The sequence below is a fragment of the Purpureocillium takamizusanense genome, chromosome 5, assembly GCF_022605165.1.
Source record: "Purpureocillium takamizusanense chromosome 5, complete sequence".
Taxonomy (NCBI): Eukaryota; Fungi; Ascomycota; class Sordariomycetes; order Hypocreales; family Ophiocordycipitaceae; genus Purpureocillium; species Purpureocillium takamizusanense.
In genome coordinates, this window is record NC_063072.1 from 2,824,325 (window position 1) to 2,845,904 (window position 21,580).

A 21,580-nucleotide genomic window follows, 5' to 3' on the forward strand; every position below is an offset into this window, starting at 1 on the left:
CTATGTACACCGACAGGCGGGAACCGCGTAAAAGACCACCCAGAAACGGCTGGTGCGCATTTGACCCGGTGGCGGACGGCCGTGCATGCGTTCTGTCTTTTGCCCCCTTTCTTTTTCTTCTTTGCATCTGGAATGGCGTTGTCATCTTATAGGGGTAGATGGGTTTGTTGGGCATCGCGGGCGGAGGTATCAATCAAGAATCGAGCATCGACGGACGGTCAAAAGTATGAAGCTCCCCTCGTGGGATGGGGGGAGGAAGACGACAGTCACGCACACGCAAACACGGCGAATGAGATCAGCTATTTCCCTCCCAGTTTCTTCTTCTTTCCCTTGGCTGGCTATGGTTTTTTCTAGGCCCCATGTTTCTTTCTCTCATAACCATACATACTTAATACAGGATGCGGGTGATGCTGGGCGCCTTCAGCCAAGTCTATTCGTCTGGTGAGACCTGACGAGGAACGAACCCGCGGCGGGGCCCTTGGTCGCCTCGCGGCGTGTACAGAGAGGTGGCGATGCGGCGATGCGGCGTGGTCAAAAGGCTGCGCGGCGGGGTATCATGTTACTCGCGCGTGCGTCGCGGCTCCTGTCTCGGCGGGCGGCAACAGGAAGAGGGTTCTCTGTGGGAGCCTAGAGAGTGATGGGGTGGTGGTGGGCGATAGGGGGTTGCGGCACGCTTCGTCACCCGTGCCGGGCACGCCGCCCCGCCGCGGGGCTGCTGTCCATGAAGCTGCTCTCGTCCTGGGAAAGCAGGGTGCTCAGGTCCATGCTCGTGCGCGGGCCGGCCAGACTCGCCCTTGCGGTGCGCAGAGTAGGCGACTGCGGAGGCCCGAGGGGCGCCGCCCGGGGCGCGAAGCCAATGTCCTGGCCGTCATCGTCATTATCGTCGTCGTCGCCCTCATCATCGTCCTGGTCACCCACGTCCTCGTCCTCGTCATCGTCATCGTCATAGGGGCCCCCTCGACCGCCGCCGCCGCCGCTGCTGCTGCTAAGCTCCGCCTCAGAGTCGGTGTGCTCGTAGCCCCCGCTCTCTGCCTCGGGTATGTCGTCGTCCAGATCCGCGTCCATGCCGCCGTCGTTGGAGCCAGCAGCCAGATGGTGGTGGTGGTGGTGGTGCGCAAAGTCATCCTCGTCGAGCATGTGGCCGTGATCTCCCTCCTCCTCCTCGGGGTCCATCTCGTCCCCGACGTAGAGCTCGTCGGCGTCTGTGTCGCCGCGCACGAGGGCCTCTCGGAATGCGTCGTCGGCCATGCGCATGCGCGCCTCCATGAGATCGTTTTGCCTCTCCTCGCGCAGGGCCTCTTCGTCGGCGGCAACTGCCTCCTCGTCGACGCCTTCGTCGTCGTCGTCGTCTTCCTCTCCCTCTCCCTCGTCGTCGTCTTCTTCCCCGTTGTCGTCGTCGTCGTCGTCATCGCCACTGCCCATGCCAAAGTGGTCGTCGTCAGCGTCGGGGATGTCATCGTCTAGGTCCTGCGCGCCGTCGAGCTGCACGTCGTCCATCATGTTGTCCTCGGGCATGCTGCCCGCGGCCTCGGCCTCGGCGAGCTCCTGGGCCAGCTGCTCGCGGCGCAGGGCCTCCTGGTGCTCCTCCTGCTCGCGCTTCTCCTCGCGCATCTGGTGCAGCGTCTTGGGGACGCCGGGCGGCTTCAGCCAGGCGCTGCCAAAGTTCTGCACGTTGAGCCTCCGGCGGTGCATGTACTGCTCGTCGGCCGCGAGACGCGCCAGGGCGGTGCGCTCAATGACGTGGCCGCGAGCGCGCGCGTGATGGCCCCCAGCCGCCGGGTGGCCGTTGCTCGCATGGTTGTGCTGGTGGTTGGGGTGTTGATGGTGATGATGGTCGGCGTGATTGTGGACGCTGTAGGGCCCGTGGGCGGAAGGGATCGGTGCACGCGACGACGTGTACCACAGAGAGTGCGACTGTATCGTTTGTGCGTCAGCGTCAGCGTCGTGGTCGTCGAGCAGGGCCCGCGCACGGCTTCCAGCGTGGTACTTACGTCTCGGGGCGTGAAGTCGGGCAGCGTCGCGAACATGGCCGCGCGTTACGGTGCACCGCGACGCTTGTCGTGCTGAGCGCCAGTTAAGGAGCTTCGAGAAGGCGGCAGCGAGCGCGGCAGGGCGAGTCGTGGCCGGCAAGTCTTGGTCCGCTCGTTTGGAGGACGGGGAATCTGTGATGAACGCTCGAACGTAAACATGTACGAAGTTAGTAGTTACAGGTTAGCTACCGTAGTAGTACCTTACTGGGTCCCTCCAGGTCGGCTTTAGCGGCCCCAATGCGGCGGCTCTTGCCGCTCCCGCGCCTAACAGCCGCGAGCCAAGCCGCATCGGCGTGCTACATACGAAGTTCTACTATAACTAGAGGTACATACTTCGTACTGTAAGGGACTGTATCTACTACACCTTCCATAATGTGCACGAAGTAGGTACGAAGAGGTACCTTCAATCTACTAATACTACCGGTAGGTAGGTAGGTATACAGTACAGTTTACTCATACATGACGCCCGGGATTGCACACGGCATCACACGATGGGGACCAAACCTACCTACCTAATAAGCGGCTTTTTGACACCAAGAAGGCCCGAAGGTGCTTGGGGCTCTGCACCTCCTACCTTGCCTCACTCAAAGCACGCATCGACATATACGCGACTGGCACAGCAGGTGACGGGTCAAAAATGCCTTATTATTACGTACCACTCCAGGGACACTGCCCTCCAAAACCTGAACCGGCGTCGTCATCCAGCAGGCGACCACGTCAGCGATTTCTACGCGCGCGCCGCACCATTGCCCGTTCCTCAGCCCGCGACTCTATCAGCCCTCACGTCTCTTGGATGCGAAGGAGCCGTTGGCGGCCCCTCCTGACGATAAGCTGGGACCGTCGTGGCTCCTGCGCCGGCTATGCTGCTACCTAATCGGCACCGGCAGGTCGGTGCGCGCCTCACGGGCGCCGGCTTCGACAGCAATTGTGTGTCGAACCGCGATACTTATATGCCTCCCAATGTCTTCTTCTGGCGCGTCGTGGGCCACTCCAGCTTGTGTTTAAGACTCCGTGTCGGCCAGCTTCCTTCGGCTCCCATCCGTCGCCTTTACTGCCCTTTACGTGCATCCTCATCCTGCATTACAAGGAAGCACATCGTCTAATCACTTACTCTGCCTTGCCAAATCATCGACAAAATGAAGGCCCAGCTTCTCCTCCCTCTCTCCCTCTCTCCAGTCGTCTTTGCCGCTGGCCCCTCCGACGCGTCGAAGTATGCGGCGTATGCCAAGCTTATCAAAGGTTCAATCCGTACAGAAGTTCTACGGCAGCCTATCACTGGGGTACACACAGTCCTCGAGACACACACAGAGCGAGCAAGTACTAATCTCGTCCTCACCAACAGATATGCAAACCCGGTAAAGTGAGATCTGTCTGTGCCATTCCATGGTCCCAGGTCCAGGAATCCGATCACAAGGGGGGGGAGCAGGTGCCTATCCCGTGCAAGGACGAGGTGAGTGCCCACCTCCTCCTGTCAATATGAGAAACACCAGACGGTACCGGCGCTGACGTTCTCAGGGTCAGAAATGCGTCAAGGGCAGCGCTTGCACCGTGACGTTCACGGTCACAAGTGGTAAGGAGCTCGCCCAAACCAGAGCCGACTGCCCAGCTACAGCTGCAGGCGATACAGGCCATGGCAACGATGCAGGCCAGGGCAACAATGCAGGCCAGGGCACCAATGCAGGCCATGGCAACAATGCAGGCCATGGCACTAATACAGGCCATGGCCAGTCTCACGCCTAAGACAACATTGAGAACATGGAAGCATCTCCGAAGTAACGGGGCAAGAAAGGGTGCGTGGGAAACGAAGCGTGCTCAATAGTGGTTGTTGGGCGGGGTTCACGGCATCTCTCACTTCACACGTCACGGCGCGGTCTTACGACTACTCCTATTGCGTACCTATCGTTCAAGTCAGCAATGGAAAAATTGTGATGTAGCTATACCGCAGGCTTTGGCGCCATTTGAAACCGAACAGCAGAAATGGTCACATCGGGTAGTGGCGTTTTGAACCGTATGTAGTGCCTACGGAGTACTTTCGTTGCATGCGACACGGTCCGACATCGTGGCATGAAGGATCCCCGTCCATCCATGTACGTACAAGAACCCGGACTTCAAGTCGTGCCCATCGCAGGTCTGGGTTCCGGACATTCGACCATGTTTCCGCTGCGGCAGTCGCCTTGGCCTGGAACGAAATTTGTTCGGCACCGCGTGCACTGGTAGCACCGGGCTCCAATGGATCGGGGAATCACAACCCTGGCCAGGGTCATCATCGCAGCCCGACATCGCAAAATTGCGTATCGTTCCTGGCCGGTAGCGTTGTTTATTAGGCCGCTCATTCTGGATTTGGAACAAGATCCCCCTCCATGGTCCCGTCTACAGCTCGAACGAGGTCTAGTATAACAATACAACAACAATAGCAACATAGGCAATTATGGTCGTTGTGAAAACCGTACTTCGTATATACTTCGTACGAAGTACTTCGTACTGATGAATGCAATATACGTTTAACTTACCCTACAGTATCCACTCGCACAAAATACCCGCATCGCCCAGCTCCTCGCCCTCCGAACAGGGCCTTGCGTTAGTAGACACTTGACCAACCAGTATACTGTACACGTAGCGAATACGAATTCAAAAAGGTGTGCTCATCAGTCTGCCTCTTGCCCTCGCCGCCAAGTCCCAAGTCAGACCTGCAAGGGGAAATGAGCATGAGCACGGGAAACCCATCCCCACAACATGGCTCGGGGGTTTTCGGGACGGGCTGTCTCAAGTCGTCTGGCAGTGCGAGCCAGAGAATTGGTGCAAACGGGGGCTATTATAGGCGACAGAGTGTCAGCTTCGTGCGAGAGCACCATTTATGGATTCAACCTTTTTATTTTGTTTTCCACCCAAGAGCGAGAAAATCGATTGATTTCCGTTTCGGAGCAGCCGCAGAGGATCCTCGCTGCAGATCTGTCATCCAATGTCTGGCTGCATACACATAAAACGCACGTAGGCACGCGTCTCGACAGCCGAGTGTAACGCCAAAGTATATAGGACCGCACCGGGCAAAAGTTACTCATCATCAGGCGAGGAGCAGCTGGCAACGGGCAGGGTCAAGTCTGCCGGGATTTCCCGCCCGCTTGAGACTCCATCAACCTACCTGGTGTCGTCGGCCCCTCATTATTCAGTGCTAGTACTGCTGCTACGTGGTAGTTTTAGTAGTGACCGCAAGTCTCATCGCTTCGGCCGACCTCGGCCGGCCCATCGGCTCCCCCCTGCGAGGTGAGGTCGTTCGCCCCCCGGGGCTAGCTTGCGGACCACCGTGACTGGATGTTACCACGGACGGAGAGAGACATTTCTAATAGAGGCCCGCGATTTGCGGCCGTCTTGTCCTTGACCCCATCGAAAGGGGGTCTGCGTGCCGGCCAGGTTTCGCCGTGTCGCTGGGTTGGCCTTTTTTTTTTTGGGGAGGCACGGAGAGGGGGGGGTTCGAGGAGCCGTGTTCGCTTCGTCAACTCGACTCGATGACGGAGCCGCGATTTTGACTGTGTACGGCGCGAACCATTTTGTCGGATTCCCAATGCGGATGCGGATGTCACCACGGTCCAGGCCAACGGATGTACATACAGTACGAAGTACGTTCCTTTGAACGTACAATTCCGCCGCCCTTGCTACTACCTAGGTACTAACGTTAGTCTGGCGTGGGCCATGACGTCTTGTCAGAAGGGACAGCAGCAGCAGCAGCAGCAGCAGCAGGACCAGGCAAGCAAATAAGCGAGCGAGTGCCGCCGAGCGCGGAGCCACGGAGTGTCTCGCATCAGAAAATCTCCATCGCCCAGAAATGCGGCGCCCCCTGCAGTACGTACATACGTACAGCATGTTGCACGTACAAGGTAGGAGGTTCCCCTCCCGCGGCGAGATTGCCAGGCGGCCACGAGCCACTACGAGGTTAGTGGTGAGATGCAGCGCAGCAAACGGGCCGGACTGTGACGTCTGGCGCGAGATAAGCATCTAGCGTCGCCGACTCTCGTCATGATTGGTCCGCGCCGCCAGTTTTCTGGTGTCGAATCTTTTGACAAAGGACAAGAACACTTTGCTCTCAATCACTCACTTTCACTCACTCATCACCCAGGCAGGCACGCACTGGTGCAATCAATGCCCGACGCCTGGAAACAACAACAGCAGCCAGCCAGCCAGCCAGCCACCCTCACCCACCTCCATTACCCAAACGGCTGGTTTCGCAGGCTCGTTGCCGCGCTGTGCGACCGTGGCCATGTTGCCGCACGTGCCATTGGCCCGTCTCGCGTCCGACATCGTGTCACCTTCTTGTCTCCTACCTAGATTGATTCGCGCTTTCGGGTTCCGCAGAGTCCGCGAGCGTCTGGTTCCCTGACAGGCCCGATGCCGCAAACGCTTATTCTGTTTGTTGGTGTCTCGCCATCACCTGCGAGGATGCGAGGGTGCTTCTCGCAACTCGTCCTCGCTCCGCTGTCCATCAATGCTCGTGGGATTCAGTGGAAGGCCGGCCGTTCCACCCCCACATTCGCCAGGCATCAGCTCTCGTGTCTCTCGGTCCGTCCTGGGCAGCATCAACGTACTGTACTCTAGCAAGACTGGCAAATGGGATCGAAAAGAAATACATACAACCACATCTGTTGACTTGCGCGCCGTCAGTCACCCCGCCCGCGCCCGCCACGGTGACGACACCGACCCGGGGGCCCCTGCAAGGGTCCTCGTCCAAAGCGGCACCCATCTCTCTCAGGGTCGACCAGCCGGGCGCGACATCGGCGCGCAAGGCTTGGAAATACGCCGTGCTGATTGGTAGCAGAGCTCCAAGCTCTGGCCACCCTAGCCCCCTCCCCAAGCCCAAGTCAGGGCCAGTCTGCCAGTTTAACGTTTCCTTGTGTCTCGGTGGCGCGTTCCACCACTCCAGACGGGCTGGCCAGATCCTTGCAGCGAGGGTGTGTGGGGTCCTGCTCCCGGATTCGGCCTGTCTGGCGCCAGATTTCTCTTACACAACTCTTGTAGCAACCTCTTTTTCTGCCGTGGTGATACTGCAGATAGGTATTAGCGACCCCTAGGTCCGACAATGCGGCGGAGGCGGCAACAATGGACGAGACGAGACCGGAGGCGCTATGTGAGTGCCTCGGGCCTCTCGGGCACAACAGCGAGGCTATTTCCCTGCCGCGAGATGGACGAGGGGCACGACCAAGAGGATACGTAGCCGCTCCGTAATTGCGCGCCGTCAAGACGAGGCTGTGGACGATGGTCCCCGCCAGCTCGCCGCCCGCCCGCCCGCCCGCCTGAGGACGTGGAGCTTTCGCATGGCCTGAGCTCGTACGTCGCCCGCCCAGACGGACCCCCCCCCCCCCGTCCAGCGTCCGGGGTAGATTTCCTGAGGGTAATCAGAGGGTAATTTTGGGGTTTTGAGGGGGTAATGGGGACGTTTTGTAGGGGTAATGAAGCAGTTTTGAGGGGGTAATTCGGGGGTAATGGGAACTCCAAGGAGCCACCAAATAGGCAAGAAATGGCGTCCAAGGCCCGGCATTCACCTGCCCATTACGTACGGAGCTCCAGATATCTGAAAGATCTCGGCATCTGGCGATGGTGCTACAACACTGCATCTCCCAGAAGGGAATTGTTGAGTTCAAGAGTCCCATCCGGCCGGCGGTCTGGTAAAGTCGACGGTTTCGTGCCCCAACAGAGCGCTGGACTGCATGTGGAGATCGATTATTTTTTTTGTTTCTTCGGGCGAGGCTGCATCAACGGGGGGTTTGCGACGAGGTGGGGAGGGGGAGGGGGGGGGGGGGGGATTGGACGGTTCATTGTCGCATGCGGCATCGGCGGCGGGCTGAGAGGCAGCGAAAGGCTGATGAGAGCACCAGGCAGACGCTGGCCGTCTCGCTCATCCCTCCGCATCGGAACGGTAATATAATACGGTGGCTGCGCTGAAGCAGGCAGTCGGACGGGACAATTGCTCGACTGCGGCGTTTTCTGACATGTGCTTCGAAGGGGGGTGTGGGCGCCGCCTGGGAAGAAGTGGATGCGTTGATGATGCTGGGGCGCCGGTCGGTGCCATGCCATTGCTCGCGGCGCGCCAACCCACGCCAGCGAGCGAGTGAGCGGCAGGCGAGCCAGGGCCGAGGAGAAGGGGACGTCAGCCAGCCAGCCAGCCAGCCATATGGATTCCGTAGGGCCGTCGTCGCCTCAAATCTCACGCTGATGATCCCGGCTTCCCCACCGGGTCGGTCGCAGCTAGCACAGACCCCGGCAACACAAATAGCCGCTCGTGGGGGCAAGACACGTCGTCGTTCGATAGCAACTGCTGCTTTTGTGTGTGTGTGTGTGTGCGTAGGCATGTAGGTACGTGTGTGCGTGCGTGCGTGGGTGTGTGTGTCCGTCTGGTCCTGCCGGGGCTTCTCTCCTTCCATGGCTTGGCAGGGCCGGCCGCGGTGACTTTTGGAGACGGACGAGTGGGCTGGACTCGACTCGACTCGACTCGAGCGATGGCGGGTGGTGCGAGCCGAGGGCTGCTGCCAGGGGGTCCATCCAGCGCAGGCAGGGCGAGGCCGGAGAGTCGTTCCATGCCGCCAGTGAATGAGTGATGAATATGTCCTGTACCTGTTCCATCCTATCCCATCCCATCCCATCCGTCCGTCCGTCCGTCCAGCCATCCCCCCCATCCATCCCCTTTCGCAATAAAAGGCGAGACTCCTCGCCTCCCACCCTCCTCTTCCTCTTGACCGGACTTTCTCTCCTTTGGATCTCTTGCTCTCTTGCTATTTTGCCCTGCAGCGAGCCGCCTGGAAACCCATCATCGTCTTGTCAAGTCGTGCAAACCAAAATCACCCACCTGGTAAGTCGCTGAGCATGATTAATAAAAAAAAAAGAATATTTCCTGTCTGCACCATGCGTGTTGCGTTTCCCTCTGCCTTGTTTGCATTCGCCGCCGACCCGGACTGCGACAATGGAGGTTTATCTCGTGGGCTCTGCTGCCGTCGCTATTCCCCCCGGAACGGAGATGCTGAGGCTGGGCGGCTGTCGGACGTTGTTGCGGGCAGGGGGGGTCTGCCGGCGCGCTCGAGGACAATGGCTGGCGAACCGGCAAAGGACACGACAACGAATTCACGGCTCGGACGACATTTAGCTGGCCGTCACGGACAAAGAATGCGATGAAGCGAAAATATCCCTTGCAGTTCAGAAAATCCAGGCAACTCCAGGCAGACCAGACGAGGCAGCAATCACCTTGCGGCGTTGCACCACCACGGCGGCGCGCGAGGCGGCGGACGAGGCCTTGCCGCCACGCCACACCACCCGCACAGCCCAAAAAGACGACGCCCAAAGGGCCACAAAAGCATGTGCTCGGTGGCACCTGCGTCCCCGGTGCCGGCGCCGCTCATGCAGCGGCCCATGCCATCCATGCCCATGTCCATGTCCATGCCCATGCCCATGCCCATCAGCAGCGGCAGGGTTGGCGGGGTTCCATGCGCCTCAATCGCAGCCGCCGCCATTCGCCGGCGGGGCCTGGCCCTCGCGCGGCGCATCGGGCGGACCAGACACCACCGGACACCCAACGCAGCATGACGCAGATGCCCGCTGTCATTGCCAGATGCGACCATGCCGCGGCTGGGGGCCTTGATCCTATTCGACACGCTTATGCAGGGCTCACCAAGGCTGCCACTGCCGCCTGGGCGCACTGCACTGCACCTGCACTGCACTGCACTGCACTACACTTGGCACGCGAGACACAACCATCTGCCAGTCGAGAGAACCACGCTGGCGAGTGTGCGCGTTCGACACGCCGAACAAGTCGTCTCCCGCTGCAGATCCCTCGAGCCTCGGTCCTGCGCCGGTAGCGGGCATGGGATGGGCAGCGAGAGTTCGATGAGCTTGAGTCGTGCGCAACGTGGGACCGTCGCAGGATGAGAGCCAATCTTGTCGGCGGGATTGTCATCCGGCAGTGGGTGGACAAAAAAAAAAGGACAAGAATTCCGCTTGCTTCCACCACCTTGCTGCGGCCGCACAACGGGACGCTCCACGAATGGCACTGGGCAGCTTCACTGGGACTTTCATGGATCGCGTCGCCAAGCGGACACGCATTGATTGCCCCATGGCAGCCACGATACTCGGTGCCTCAAGGACTTTCTTGCAGACCACGTTGCTCAGGTCACCCGATGGGGCGAGCTGTAGCGGCGCTGAAGCCGCTTTTTTTGTCCCCCCCCAGGCAGCCCTCCAGGACGCTGAAAGGGAAATCCACCCCACCAGCCCGCTAGTTCCGTCTGCAGCGATAAAGCATACCGACAGCGCCCACGCCGATAGCAGCAGAGCCTGGAGATTTTTACTTTACGCCGCCGTTCCTTGGCCCTTCCTCCTCCTCTTCCCCCCTCTTCTTTTCCCTCACCTGCGCCAGCAGTTTTCAGTCGCACGCATTGCCTCCAAGAGCATTGAATATCCGACAATCCTCGCTTCCAGAGCTGACCGTCCTCGCGTGCACAGACAATCAGTTCCAGAGCAGCCCTCGGCGCTGCTCTCACCCCGATCCTCAGTCCGCTAGCTCCAGCACTGGCCAACAGGGCGTCCAGTGCCTGCCGCCGACCCCCCTAACGAACGCCCCCCCGGTCCTCCAGGTGGTGCCCCCCGCGAAAGTCTCGCCTAGCATGGGCCTGCTCGAGGATTTCGACGACCGACACATTTCTTTCGAAGCTGAAAAGCAAGAATACAAGCCGTACGAGTACGAGACCGAGAACAATGATTCTTGGGCTGGCGCTCTCCCGGTGAAGCAGGGTCTGTACGACCCTAGCTATGAAAAGGATGCTTGCGGTGTCGGCTTTGCTTGGTACGTTTTCCATCCCCCTCCAAGCCTTCCCTCAACCAAACTGTCGATGCTGACCGCGCCGCAGCCACATCAAGGGCAAGCCGAGCCACAAAATCGTCAGCGATGCGCGCAACCTCCTGTGCAACATGACCCATCGGGGAGCCGTGGGTTCTGATGCCCGCGACGGTGACGGCGCCGGTGTCATGACGTCCATTCCCCACAAGTTCTTCATCAAGAACTTTGAGAGGGAGGAGAACATCAAGCTTCCCCCTCTCGGGCAGTACGCTGTGGGAAACCTGTTCTTCAAGCCCGACGAGGAGACCCTCGAGGAGTCCAAGAGGCAGCTGGAAGATGTTGCCGAGTCGCTGGGCTTGCGAGTCCTTGGCTGGCGCCGGCCTCCTGTCGACTCGACGCTGCTCGGCCCTGCCGCCAAGTCGCGCGAGCCCATCATTGCTCAGCCATTTGTCGTTCTTGCCTCTGCCTACGGCCCTGGCAATGAGCCCCAAATGACCGACCCTGACAAGTTCAATGACCGCCTCTTTGAGCGCCAGCTGTATGTGCTGCGGAAACGTGCCACTCACACCATCGGCCTCAAGAATTGGTTCTATCTCTGCTCCCTCTCCAACAAGAACATTGTCTACAAGGGCCAGCTTGCCCCTGTCCAGGTCTACTCGTACTACCACGACCTCGTCAACGCCGACTACGAAGCTCACTTTGCTCTCGTCCACTCTCGTTTTTCCACAAACACTTTCCCGTCCTGGGACCGTGCCCAGCCGCTGCGGTGGGCCGCTCACAATGGTGAAATCAACACCCTGAGAGGCAACAAGAACTGGATGAGAGCCCGCGAGGGTGTCATGCAGTCCGATGTTTTCAAGGAGGAGCTTGAGATGATGTACCCCGTTGTCGAGGATGGAGGCTCCGACTCGGCTGCCTTTGACAATGTCCTTGAGCTGCTCACCATCAACGGCGTGCTCTCACTGCCCGAGGCCGTCATGCTCATGGTTCCCGAGGCCTGGCAGGGCAACGAGGATATGGACCCCAAGAAGGCTGCTTTCTATGAGTGGGCCGCTTGCCAGATGGAGCCTTGGGACGGCCCTGCTCTCTTCACCTTTGCCGACGGACGGTACTGCGGTGCTAACCTGGACCGAAATGGTCTGCGACCGTGCCGTTTCTACGTCCTTGACGATGACCGCATCATTTGCGCGTCCGAGGTTGGCACTATTCCTGTCGAGCCCGAGAGTGTCATTCAGAAGGGCCGTCTCCAGCCTGGTCGCATGCTTCTGGTCGATACCCAGGCGGGACGCATCATCGACGACAAGGAGCTCAAGGAGGCCGTGTCCAGCCGCCACGACTTCCGCTCTTGGCTCGACCGCGAGCTCATCACCATGCCCAAGGTTCTCGAGACCCTGGAGACGTCTGTTGATCTCGCCGCCAAGCTGGATGATACCCTCCTCCAGGAGGACCCGCTGCTGCTCTCCTTCGGCTACACCCATGAGCAGGTCAGCTTGCTCCTCGCCCCCATGGCTGCTGATGAGAAGGAAGCCCTCGGCTCCATGGGCAACGATGGTCCACTTGCGTGCTTGACGCAGGCCCCCCGTCTTCTCTATGACTACTTCCGACAGCTCTTCGCCCAGGTCACTAACCCTCCCATTGACCCCATCCGAGAGTCCATCGTCATGTCCCTGGAGTGCTACGTCGGTCCCCAGGGCAACCTGCTGGAGATGGATGCCTCACAGTGCGGCCGTCTGATGCTGCCCAGCCCCGTCTTGTCCATCCCCGAGTTCAAGGCTATCAACAGCATGGCTTCTCTCTACCCCGAGTGGACTGTCAAGACCATCGATCTGACCTTCCCCAAGTCCCAGGGTGTTCAGGGTTATCTTGATCACCTCGACGAGATCTGCAAAGAGGCCACTGCTGCCATCGAGGCTCGTGACCGCATCATCGTCCTGTCTGACCGCCAGACTTCGGCTGACCGCGTCCCCGTTTCGGCGGCGCTCGCCTCTGGCATGGTCCACCACCACCTCGTTAGCAACAAGTGGCGATCCATGGCTGCCCTGGTAGTCGAGACTGCGGAGGCTCGTGAGGTGCACCACATGTGCGTGCTGCTCGGCTACGGTGCGGACGCTGTCAACCCGTACCTCGCCATGGAGTGCATTCTCAAGCTGAACTGGGAGGGCTTGATCAAGAAGAAGCTCACTGACGAGGCTTTGATCCGAAACTACAAGCACTCTTGCGATGGTGGCATCCTCAAGGTCATGAGCAAGATGGGTATCTCGACCCTTGCCTCGTACAAGGGAGCCCAGATTTTCGAGGCCCTCGGCCTTGACGAGTCTGTTGTCGAGCGCTGCTTCAGGGGCACTGCGTCTCGCATCCAGGGCCTCACCTTCGACCTCATTGCCGAGGACGCTTTCCGCTTCCACGAGCGAGGCTTCTCGTCCCGCTACACTGTGAGCATCAAGGGCCTCCCCGAGTCCGGCGAGTACCACTGGAGAGACGGCGGTGAGCCGCACGTCAACGACCCTGCTTCCATTGCCAACATCCAGGATGCCGTGCGCACCAAGAACGACAAGTCGTACGAGGCCTACTCCAAGTCTGAGTATGAGCAGATCAAGAACTGCACGCTGCGCGGCCTGTTGGACTTCAAGTTCGAGGACCGCACTCCCGTGCCCATCGACCAGGTCGAGCCCTGGACGGAGATTGTCCGACGATTCTGCACTGGCGCCATGTCTTACGGCTCCATCTCCATGGAGTCTCACTCGACTCTCGCCGTGGCCATGAACCGACTCGGTGGCAAGTCCAATACTGGTGAGGGTGGCGAGGATCCCGAGCGATCTCAGCGCCTGCCCAATGGCGACACCATGAGATCAGCCATCAAGCAGGTTGCCTCTGGCCGGTTCGGTGTTACCTCTGCCTACCTTGCCGACTCGGACGAGCTGCAGATCAAGATGGCCCAGGGTGCCAAGCCTGGCGAGGGCGGTGAGCTGCCTGGCCACAAGGTGTCCAAGTCCATCGCCCGGACCCGCCACTCCACTCCTGGCGTCGGCCTCATCTCGCCCCCTCCTCATCACGACATCTACTCCATTGAGGATCTGAAGCAGCTTATTTACGACCTCAAGTGCTCCAGCCCCCGATCTCGCGTCTCTGTGAAGCTCGTCTCCGAGGTCGGTGTCGGCATCGTTGCCTCTGGTGTCGCCAAGGCCAAGGCCGACCATATTCTCATTTCGGGACACGATGGCGGTACTGGTGCCTCTCGATGGACTGGCATCAAGTATGCGGGTCTTCCTTGGGAGCTGGGTCTTGCTGAGACCCATCAGACTCTTGTTCTCAATGACCTGCGAGGCCGTGTCGTTGTGCAGACGGACGGTCAACTGAGGACCGGACGCGATGTCGCCATTGCCTGCCTTCTCGGCGCCGAGGAATGGGGCTTCGCCACCGCCCCTCTCATCGCCATGGGCTGCATCATGATGCGCAAGTGCCACCTGAACTCCTGCCCGGTCGGTATCGCAACCCAGGACCCCGAGCTCCGCGCCAAGTTCCAGGGAACTCCCGAGCACGTCATCAACTTCTTCTACTATGTCGCCAACGAGCTCCGTGCCATTATGGCTCAGCTTGGTTTCCGCACCATCAACGAGATGGTTGGCCACGTGGAAGTCCTTAAGATGCGGGATGACCTGCGCACCAAGAAGACAGCCAACATCGATCTGTCGCTGTTGCTTACGCCTGCTCACAAGCTTCGCCCCGGTGTTGCCACCTTCAACGTCCGCAAGCAGGACCACAAGCTCTATGTCCGCCTGGATAACAAGCTCATCTCGGAGGCTGAGTTGACGCTGGACAAGGGCCTTCCATCCAGGATCGAATGCGATGTCATCAACACAGACCGCGCCATGGGTACCTCTCTGTCCTACCAGATCTCGAAGCGGTACGGTGAGGCTGGTCTGCCGTTGGACACGGTTCACGTCAATATCAAGGGCTCGGCTGGTCAGTCATTTGGCGCCTTCCTCGCTCCTGGCGTTACCTTGGAGCTTGAGGGCGACGCCAACGACTACGTTGGCAAGGGCCTCTCTGGTGGTCGTCTGATCATCTACCCGCCCCGCTCTGCCGTGTTCAAGGCGGAAGAGAACATCCTGATCGGCAACGTTTGCTTGTACGGCGCCACGACTGGTACTTGCTTCTTCCGGGGTGTCGCCGCCGAGCGATTCGCTGTGCGCAACTCGGGTGCCACCGCTGTCGTCGAGGGCATTGGTGACCACGGCTGCGAGTACATGACTGGTGGCCGCATTGTCATTCTCGGAAGCACCGGCCGCAACTTTGCCGCAGGCATGTCTGGCGGTATAGCTTATGTTCTCGACAAGAACCGTGACTTCCACGACAAGCTCAACTCTGAGATGGTGGAAGCTGGCCCTCTTGAGGACCCAGCCGAGATTGCTTACCTCCGTGGCCTGATCGAGGATCACCACCATTACACCGGATCTGAGCTGGCGGCTCGTATCCTCGTGGACTTTAACCGCGCCCTGCCTCGCTTTGTCAAGGTCCTGCCTGTCGATTACAAGCGCGTCTTGGAGGAGGAAGCCGCCAAGGCTGCTGCTGCGAAGCGCGCCGAGTACAACCTTCCTGTCGTCTCCGGCGTTCAGCATAAGAAGGAGGAGAAGGATAAGGCCCCCAAGCTTCAGGACATGGAGGAAGCTGTCGGTGACAACGCCGCTGAGAAGAAGCGTGCGCTGGTGCTCGACAAGACCAAGGGCTTCATGAAGTATGCCCGGCGCTCCGAGAAGTATCGCGCTGTGACCACTCGAACCAAGGACTGGGCTGAGCTCAGCTCTCGCCTGAACGAGGACGAGCTCAAGTATCAGTCGGCGCGTTGCATGGACTGCGGCGTTCCGTTCTGCCAGTCGGAGACGGGCTGCCCCATCTCCAACATCATTCCCAAGTGGAACGAGCTGGTATTCCAGAACCAGTGGAAGGACGCGCTCAACCGTCTTCTCATGACGAACAACTTCCCCGAGTTTACTGGCCGTGTGTGCCCCGCTCCTTGCGAGGGCGCTTGCGTCCTGGGCATCAACGAGGACCCTGTTGGCATCAAGTCCATCGAGTGCGCGATCATCGACCGTGGCTTTGAGATGGGCTGGATGGTTCCCCAGCCGCCCAAGGTCCGTACCGGAAAGAATATTGCAGTCATTGGTTCTGGTCCTGCTGGTCTGGCCGCTGCCGACCAGCTGAACCGCGCCGGCCACAGTGTCACTGTCTATGAGCGCGCCGACCGTTTGGGCGGTCTGCTGATGTACGGCATCCCGAACATGAAGTTGGATAAGCGTATTGTCAAGCGACGTACCGACTTCATGGCCGCCGAGGGCATCAACTTCAAGACTGGAGTCGCCATCGGCGAAGACGGCCAGCCCAGCCTCGGCGATCTGCGGAGCAGTAATGATGCCGTCATCATCGCAACGGGCGCCACTGTTGCCCGTGACCTGCCCATCAAGGGCCGCGAGCTGAGCGGCATCCACTACGCGATGGAGTTCCTGCACAAGAACACCAAATCTCTGCTCGACTCGGAGCTGGCTGACAACGCGTACATCACGGCCAAGGACAAGCACGTGGTTGTCATCGGTGGTGGCGATACCGGCAACGACTGCATTGGTACCTCGGTCCGCCATGGTGCCAAGTCAGTCACCAACTTCGAGCTCCTGCCCCAGCCGCCCCCGGAGCGCGCCAGCGACAACCCATGGCCTCAGTGGCCTCGCATCTACCGTGTCGATTACGGCCACACCGAGGTTCGCCAGCACACGGGCAAGGACCCCAGAGAGTACTGCATCATGTCCGAGGAGTTTGTCGATGACGGTAGCGGCAAGGTCAAGGGCATCAACACCATTCGCGTGGAGTGGACCAAGTCGCCTAGCGGCGGCTGGGACATGAAGAAGGTGGATGGCTCGCAGCAGTTCTTCCCTGCCGACCTCGTGCTCCTGGCCATGGGTTTCCTTGGACCCGAAGCTCGCGTTCTTGGTGATGACATTGAGAAGGATGCGCGCAAGAACGTCAAGACGCCTGCCGGCAAGTACTGCACCAACCTGGATGGCGTCTTCGCCGCCGGTGACGCCCGCCGTGGACAGTCTTTGATTGTTTGGTAAGTCTCTTTTGCACGCACTGCATGGACTGGAGCGAACGCTTTGCTAACACATCGCTCAGGGGCATCAACGAGGGTCGCATGGCAGCGCGTGAGGTGGACTTGTACCTTGAGGACAACACCAACCTGCCAGTCACGGGCGGCATTGTCAAGCGCACTGCGCAGGAGATTCTCAAGCGCGTGGTTGAGGTCGAGGCTTAGTAACGAGAAAAAAAAACCCGTTCGGTTTGTGATTGCGGCGTTTTGGAAACGACTTTGTTTTCCTTTTCTTGGGGAAACGGCAGCATGCGACGACAGTGATGGACACGAGGCATGCCTTGTTTCGCCCATTCGGACGGGTATGAGCGGATGGATTATGATACCAGCAAGACTTGGGGGCCGTCGGTTTGCCAGTTTTCATACCATGTTGCTGCATGCGCCTGGATTTCAGACGCGACATGTATCGTGTCGAGCATGTTTGGTGGTTTTTGACGCAGACACGAGAAAAGGCTGTACATATGCGAAGGCTCGTCTCGAGGGCTGAAAATACACATAGGAATCTATCTACAGTGTGATGTTATCCAGTTGACGTACGCGAATGCCGATATCTGCCTTCCAGGCTGCCTATGGAGATGTATAGGAAGAGGCACTGGATGAGGCACTCAGGGAAAATGTTTGAACTCCAATCGCGTCTTTGACTCGGGCACCGAACCTGTCTTCCGACACTCGGCCACCGTCGTCGTCTTCGCTGGGAACGCGCACTTCGTGCTCCGGTTGCGGCTAATGGCTCATCAGCAAATCGGAAACCTTACCTTTCCAAGTGCGCGTACATGTGTGGTGGCACTGAAGGACTGGGCTTGCAGCGGAGGGGCAGCGCCCACTGCGTCACTGAAGGGAGTGGAGTGGAGCGCTAATGCGCGGGCTGCTTTGGTCGGCATGTCGGTAACTGTAGGTACAGGCACTGGGCGGGCTGCCTAGGTTGGCTGCGTTGGTTCGCACCTGCAGTGGGACAGACGGGACCCCTGTAGCCGAACCAGCTCTGGCAAGGTCTGGCGCTGAAAATATTGGCAGCACGTGCCAAACTCTAATCGCTGATAGGGCAATGGCTGGGGAAGAGCTCCCCAGCAAGTGGGGGGGAAGCAACAAGCTGGACCGAGAGCAATCGATCCCATCGTTTTGCTCGAGTCCATTTGCTGCACCATCTACGACCATCCACTGGTTCATAATTGTCATACATACAGAACGTGCTGCTAGGCACTAGCTAACTACGTTAGTTATATCCATTGTGTCGGCAGAGCGAGCGAGCAGCCCACGCGCCGCCGACGGCCCTTTGTTCGTCGCGTGGTGGTTTTTCTTCACGCCCTGAGAGCGGAGCGGACGGAGGTGGGGGGGCTTTTGTTACCCTGCCCTTTGATGACGGTCGAGCCGCCGCCGCCGAGCCGACAACTCTTTGTCCTCCCAACGCGGGCGCTGAGACACCATCCATCGCACGAGCCTCGTTGCTTGCTACTTGGCTAGCAGCGTAGACGTCTTGCCCCTCCCTCCCCTTGTACGACTGTGAGCCGACGAGAGTGACGGTGACGGTGACGGCAGCAGGAGCAACAGCATCAGCAACGGCGACTATCGCAATCGCCACGAGGACGAGGACGACGAGGACGACGAGGACGACGAAATGCGGTTCGGCAAGACGCTGCGGGACGCCGTCTACGCCCCATGGAAGGACAAGTACATTGACTACACCAAGCTCAAGGCGCTGCTGCACGAGGATAAGGTCGACGACGACGGCGCTGTGCCCTGGACCGAGGAGGACGAGAAGCAGTTCTGCGATGAGATATTCAACGTCCAGCTCGAAAAGGTCGCCCAGTTCCAGCAGGAGCGGGTCGACGATCTGAAGCAGCGCGTCGATGCCGCCTTTGATAAGCTCAAGGAGCTCGCGCCCACCACTCCCGCCGTCGCCGAGGCGAGCGACAATGGCGACGACGGTGGCGAGGGCGCTGCGGCGCCGCCTAAGAGCGACGTTCCCGCACCGCGCCTGCGCGAGCTGGAAAAGGAGCTCGACGACATCACCAATGAAGTCAAGGAGCTGAAAAAGTATAGCAGCATCAACTACACGGGCTTCCTCAAGATCGTCAAGAAGCATGACCGCAAGAGGGGCGATCGATACCGCGTCAGGCCCATGATGCAGCTGAGCCTGGCGCAGCGGCCGTTCAACTCAGAGCAGGGCTACTCTCCGCTCCTCAACAAGCTGTCCATCATGTACTTCGCCATCAGACAGCAGCTCGAGGGCGGGGACCAGGCACCGCCCGACCTCGAGAGCCAGGGCGAGACGCATAACGGCGAGAGGTACACCGCTCATAAGTGTAAGCGTTTTTTGGTGGAAGGCCCATATGCTCGACGGTGTAACCACTAACGCTACGGGCTGCAGTTTGGGTGCACCCGGATAACCTCCTCGAGGTCAAGACTCTCATCCTCCGCCGCCTCCCGTCGCTCGTCTACAGCGAACAGTCTGCCAAGGAACTGGATGCCGACAACTCGCCTGCCATCACGTCTCTCTACTTCGACAACAGAAAGTTCGAGCTGTACTCGGAAAAGGTCGACCGCCAATCCGAAGCGTCGTCGCTGCGCCTGCGATGGTACGGCCAGCTTAGCAGCCGACCTGAGATTTTCGTCGAGCAGAAGACGGCCGACGCCAAGGGAAACAGCAAGGAGTCCAGGTTTACCATCAAGGACAAATGGGTGAAGCCGTTCCTTGACGGCGAGTACAGCATGGAGAGGAGCGTGCAAAAGATGGAGCGGCAAGGGGTGCCCGCCGAGCAGGTCGACGAGTACAAGAGCACGGTGGCCAAGATCCAGGGCTTCCTCCGGGCCAAGAAGCTGTCACCTGTGCTCAGGGCCAACTACGCCCGCACCGCCTTCCAGAAACCCGCCGATGACCGGGTTCGCATCTCCATCGATACCGACCTTGCTTTTGTCCGGGAAGACACGCTGGACAGCGACCGACCCTGCAGGGACCCCAACAACTGGCACCGCGCCGAGATCGACGACTCCAACATGACGTATCCGTTCAAGAACATCAACCAGAGCGAGGTGTCCAAGTTCCCGTACGCGGTTCTGGAGATCAAGCTCAAGGAGGACGGCATCCGAAAGCGGCCTGGCTGGGTGGAGGACCTGATGGCGTCCCATCTCGTCCATCCCACGCCGCGGTTCTCCAAGTTCGTCCACGGCGTCGCCTCCCTGTTCGAGGACTACGTGAACAACCTGCCCTTCTGGCTTAGCGACCTGGAAACGGACATTCGTAAGGACCCGCAGAAGGCGTTCGAGGAGAAGGAGCAGCGCCGGGCGCAGCGAGCGGACGACGTCATGGCCGTGGGCAGCTTGATCGGCAACGTCACGGGGTCCTACAAGGCCGCGCAGAGCTCGCCCGTGGGTAAGTCGTATCTGGCAGACCGAATGGCGGCCGACTCGAGAGCGTCCATGTCGCAGTCACTCCGGCGCCGAAGCATGCTGGCGACTGGCGAAGAGGAGGGCGAGTCGAGCAGCTCCCAGCAACAGCCGGGTCGCGGCGGCTACGGCACTCTGTCGTCGGTGCTCCCGGGCCTGTCGCTGTCCAAGTACGCGAGGGCCAAGCGGGCTCAAAAAGTACAGCTCCCGGAAGGCGTGGTCGAGCCGACCGAGTGGATCAAGAACATGGGGGAGCTCAAGGTCGAGCCCAAGGTGTGGCTGGCCAACGAGCGGACGTTTCTCAAGTGGCAGCACATTTGCATACTCCAGGGCGGCCTGGCTGTTGGGCTGTACACGGCGGCGGGGAAGAACCTGCTGGCCGAGGTGATGGGCATTGTTTACATTGCCATTGCTGCGTTTGCGGGCATCTGGGGCTACTCGATGATGCAGGTGCGGAGGAGCATGATTGTGGAGAGGAGCGGTAAGGACTTTGACAACATGTTTGGGCCGATTGTCATCAGTATCGCGCTCATGGTCGCCCTCGTCATCAACTTTGTGTTCTCGGTAAGTGGTCTCCGCTCGGGCTGTTCTCGCGCCACCGGGACATCTGGCTAATAGGAACGGGGACAGTATCAAAAGGCGTTTGCCAAGATGGGCGACCACGGCGACAAGGTGGCGTGGTTGGTGACGGACGAGCTGAGATAGTGAAAGGGACAATCGTCGGCAGCCTGCCTGTATTCCTAATCACGGCGGGCAGGGATCGTCTGAGCGACAGCATTGCTTTTTGGATAGGACGCGCGCGTGGTGCTTCTTTGTGTACTACGTATGTATGTAGGCAAGGCAGTCTGAGAGCTTTGTCGATGGTACGGAGGCGAGGCCGCCAAAAGAAGAGACCAACAGGATACCTACCTACCTATCTACGTGCACGAGTAGCGCTGCGCGGTGCTGGCCTCGAGAGAAATGAAAATGTGCGGGCATGATTCACCACAGCAAGGGGGCATGGCGGCAGGCCCAGGCGGCCTCTGATTTGCCGCCGCCAGACATTGTTGCATCCTGCATAACGCAAGGCAAGGCAGGGCACGGCAAAGAAAGGCATTGGCAGCGTCGCGTAAGGCATTGTACTAATGTACTTGGTACTAGAGGGGAATCCAAGGGAAAAAACTAAGGTACCTTCATAGGTAGCTACATGAGGTGCTCTAATTCTGCTGTCCCCAGTAC

General features: G+C 59.5%; 4 protein-coding genes across 4 annotated transcripts; 3 read left to right on the forward strand and 1 right to left on the reverse strand.

The window, feature by feature from the left end:
* Positions 1-307: 307 nt before the first annotated feature.
* JDV02_006425 (uncharacterized protein) lies at positions 308-2,178 on the reverse strand. Its single transcript, XM_047987818.1, has 2 exons — positions 1,992-2,178; positions 308-1,914 (listed from the first exon to the last, which is right to left on the reverse strand). The coding sequence occupies exons 1-2, from the start codon at positions 2,025-2,027 to the stop codon at positions 679-681; spliced, it is 1,272 nt and encodes a 423-aa protein (XP_047843808.1). The 5' UTR covers positions 2,028-2,178; the 3' UTR covers positions 308-678.
* Positions 2,179-3,166: 988 nt separating this feature from the next.
* JDV02_006426 (uncharacterized protein) lies at positions 3,167-3,770 on the forward strand (the record flags this gene model as incomplete). The annotated part of the gene is made up of 3 exons (XM_047987819.1): positions 3,167-3,310; positions 3,373-3,480; positions 3,546-3,770. The coding sequence occupies 3 exons, from the start codon at positions 3,167-3,169 to the stop codon at positions 3,768-3,770; spliced, it is 477 nt and encodes a 158-aa protein (XP_047843809.1).
* A 6,021-nt stretch (positions 3,771-9,791) lies between these two features.
* GLT1 (Alanine dehydrogenase) lies at positions 9,792-17,491 on the forward strand. The gene is made up of 3 exons (XM_047987820.1): positions 9,792-10,845; positions 10,910-16,942; positions 17,005-17,491. Exons 1-3 carry the CDS (start codon positions 10,667-10,669, stop codon positions 17,141-17,143), a joined length of 6,351 nt encoding a protein of 2,116 aa, XP_047843810.1. The 5' UTR covers positions 9,792-10,666; the 3' UTR covers positions 17,144-17,491.
* Positions 17,492-18,106: 615 nt separating this feature from the next.
* VTC2 (Phosphate metabolism transcription protein) lies at positions 18,107-21,578 on the forward strand. The gene is made up of 3 exons (XM_047987821.1): positions 18,107-19,281; positions 19,347-20,926; positions 20,993-21,578. Exons 1-3 carry the CDS (start codon positions 18,594-18,596, stop codon positions 21,065-21,067), a joined length of 2,343 nt encoding a protein of 780 aa, XP_047843811.1. The 5' UTR covers positions 18,107-18,593; the 3' UTR covers positions 21,068-21,578.
* Positions 21,579-21,580: the final 2 nt, after the last annotated feature.

Coding starts and splice junctions, on each gene's coding strand:
- JDV02_006425 (XM_047987818.1), bottom strand. CDS start 2,027: ATGTTCGCGACGCTGCCCGACTTCACGCCCCGAGAC. Junction 1,915..1,991: donor CCGACTTCACGCCCCGAGAC/GTAAGTACCACG, acceptor CAAACGATACAG/TCGCACTCTCTGTGGTACAC.
- GLT1 (XM_047987820.1), top strand. CDS start 10,667: ATGGGCCTGCTCGAGGATTTCGACGACCGACACATTTCTTTCGAAGCT. Junction 10,846..10,909: donor TGCGGTGTCGGCTTTGCTTG/GTACGTTTTCCA, acceptor ACCGCGCCGCAG/CCACATCAAGGGCAAGCCGA. Junction 16,943..17,004: donor GGACAGTCTTTGATTGTTTG/GTAAGTCTCTTT, acceptor CACATCGCTCAG/GGGCATCAACGAGGGTCGCA.
- VTC2 (XM_047987821.1), top strand. CDS start 18,594: ATGCGGTTCGGCAAGACGCTGCGGGACGCCGTCTACGCCCCATGGAAG. Junction 19,282..19,346: donor GAGGTACACCGCTCATAAGT/GTAAGCGTTTTT, acceptor TACGGGCTGCAG/TTTGGGTGCACCCGGATAAC. Junction 20,927..20,992: donor TCATCAACTTTGTGTTCTCG/GTAAGTGGTCTC, acceptor GAACGGGGACAG/TATCAAAAGGCGTTTGCCAA.